General features: G+C 37.2%; 1 protein-coding gene across 1 annotated transcript; it reads left to right on the plus strand.

The window, feature by feature from the left end:
- Positions 1 to 858: 858 nt before the first annotated feature.
- Positions 859 to 2,597, plus strand: LOC116145400. The gene has a single exon (XM_031430869.1). The coding sequence runs from the start codon at positions 894 to 896 to the stop codon at positions 2,595 to 2,597; it is 1,704 nt and encodes a 567-aa protein (XP_031286729.1). The 5' UTR covers positions 859 to 893.
- The last annotated feature ends 378 nt before the right edge of the window (positions 2,598 to 2,975 follow it).

Here is a 2,975-nt window from a genome sequence, read left to right on the forward strand (position 1 = left end):
CTTCGTTTGTCAGTAGGTTAATGATAAAGTTCAGTGACAGTTCTAAGTTTCAATCGATCTCTGAACTGTTGATGTGGTGGAGATGATAATTTAAGAAAATTATACATGAATTCTACCAGCATTAATCATCAATAAGCCTAATTCAATCATATTATCAAAAAAATCAACACATAAATTTTAGAATAAAATCAATATTAAAGTTGTAGACAAACATGTTTGTATCAAAATTTCTAATTCTTAAATTCTTTATAAAGAACGGTAGTTTTTACAAAGGTGTAAAAGTGTATCTTCCTTTCTAATATACACTGAATGATGATTTACATGGATAAATTATTTTAAATTTCTAATGTTGGAAAGTGACCTAATGAATTTTAATTTTGGTTAATGTAGTCTAACATAAAATGTTAAAAACCCTAAAACCCGTGAAAGACCCAGCCGACACTATCTTCTACCCTGATTATTATAACATTGTATTGAGTAACTCTGAACGACAATATAAGGCCCATCTAAATATTAATCATTATTATAATTAACGTTTAGCCCAATCTTAGAAATTGCTACATTTTGTACTCATGTAGAAAATGAATAATTCTTTTACTAGGGTCGACTGGACTACCCAATTACACACTTCCCCACACGGCAAATATTACTGCATCATATGATGTGACCCGCACATTATATATTTATATATAATAATATATATAATATATATATATATAGATATATCCCCGTTCTTGACACCAACAATCATTCTTCAGTTAGTTAAGATTGTGGTGGTTTCTCTTCTGTAATTTTCTCTTCCAATTCAATTCCTCAAACCTAACACCCCCTTCTTCCCCTCTCCCCTCACATTTCTCTTCCATTTCACCAATCAAATCATTGGAAGGCAAATAATGGGTGAAGGCGGAGGCGGAGGTACAGAATGGTTCCGTTTCACGGTTTATCTGCTCAGAGGAAGATGGTTTCAAGTATTTGCCTCGTTTTTGATCATGGCTGGAGCTGGTGCAACTTATCTCTTTGGTACTTATTCCAAAGAGATAAAGGCTTCTCTTGGATATGACCAAACAACACTCAATCTTTTGGGCTTCTTCAAAGACTTAGGAGGAAATGTTGGGGTGCTTTCCGGCCTACTCGCCGAGGTAACACCGACATGGTTTGTACTTCTTGTTGGTTCTGCCATGAATTTTACAGGCTATTTCATGATCTGGTTGGCTGTCACCGCTAGAATTCCCAAGCCTCGAGTGTGGCATATGTGTCTTTATATTTGCATGGGAGCCAATTCTCAGAACTTTGCAAACACAGGAGCTCTTGTCACTTGTGTTAAGAACTTCCCGGAAAGCAGAGGAATCAAGTTGGGTTTGTTGAAGGGTTTTACTGGGCTTAGTGGAGCTATCTTCACACAAATTTACTTGGCCGTTTATGGTAATGACTCAAAATCTCTTATTCTTCTTATTGGGTGGCTCCCGGCTGCACTGTCTGTGGTGTTTGTGTACACAATCCGGACGGTTAAGGTTGTCAGGCAGCAGCCGAATGAAGTCCAAGTCTTTTACCATTTCCTTTATGCATCCATAGTTTTAGCATTATTTCTCATGGTCATGACGATTGTTCAAAAACTAGTGTCATTTTCAAGAGCAGCCTATGCAGGAAGTGCCACTGTGGCATGTGTCCTTCTTTTTGTCCCTCTTTTTATTGCCATTAGAGAAGAGTTAGTCCTCTGGAACGAAAAGAAACAACCTCCTACAATGATAGCCATTGAAAAACCACCAGAAGTTGACCTGAAAAAAGAACCATCATCTCCTCAATCTGAAAAAGAGCCACAAAAGGAAGAGGAGCCAAATACTAAATCTTGTTTCCTCACCATTTTTGATAAGCCACCAAGGGGAGAAGACTATACAATCTTGCAAGCGCTTCTCAGCATTGACATGTTGATCTTATTTGTTGCAACGCTTGGTGGACTTGGATCAAGTTTAACAGCCGTGGACAACTTGGGTCAAATTGGTGAATCACTTGGCTACCCACAAAAAACCATCAAGACCTTTGTATCTCTGGTCAGCATTTGGAATTACTTTGGAAGAGTCTTTTCAGGATTTGTCTCTGAAAGTTTGCTTGCAAAGTATAAAACGCCGCGCCCATTGATGATGACACTAGTCCTTTTGTTATCATGCGTTGGCCATCTCTTGATAGCCTTTCCAGTCCCTGGGTCAGTGTATGTAGCTTCTGTGATCATTGGATTCTCATTAGGTGCTCAATTTCCATTGCTTTACGCTATCATTTCTGAGCTCTTTGGTCTAAAGTACTACTCCACATTGTTCAATTGTGGGCAATTGGCAAGTCCTATTGGCTCTTATATACTCAATGTGAAGGTCACTGGGATGCTTTATGATAATCAAGCATTAAAAGAGCTCGCGAGGAAGGGGATTAAAAGATCAGAAGTGAACGAATTGACATGCATTGGAACTCAGTGTTATAGGATGCCTTTTATAATATTGGCAGCTGTTACATTCTTTGGAGCTCTAGTTTCATTCATATTGGTGATTAGGACCCGGAAATTTTACAAGAGTGACATGTACAAGAAATATAGGGAAACTTTGAGTTAGTATTTCATTTTTTTTTTTTTTTTTTTGTAACTAGAAGGTAGATATAGATAATAGTGAAGGGATGTGTATAAAAATAATAGTGATGCTGATGTAGATTAGATGGTGCCAAAGCGGTCTAAAGGGCACCATTCATCTTCACTTTTAGTTCACATTTAGTACTTGAGAATCTGTATTTGCTTTCAAAAATTAATGCAAAGGCAAAACACAAAAGAAAACAAAACCGAAGAACTTGATTAATTTAGGTTGCTTTACTTTTTGACTTGATGATGCATTGTTTCTCTCCCTTTTTCTGCTTTTGTTAGGATTATCTGGAGTAAACAACTTTGGCCAACCGGAAAAATGGTTTAATGACATTTTCCCACTCTCAGACTTTTAAAA

This window comes from Pistacia vera, unplaced genomic scaffold, assembly GCF_008641045.1.
Source record: "Pistacia vera cultivar Batoury unplaced genomic scaffold, PisVer_v2 Contig1144, whole genome shotgun sequence".
Lineage (NCBI taxonomy): Eukaryota > Viridiplantae > Streptophyta > Magnoliopsida > Sapindales > Anacardiaceae > Pistacia > Pistacia vera.

Excerpts from the sequence above, each read along its gene's own strand:
- LOC116145400 (XM_031430869.1), top strand. The coding sequence starts at position 894 with ATGGGTGAAGGCGGAGGCGGAGGTACAGAATGGTTCCGTTTCACGGTT.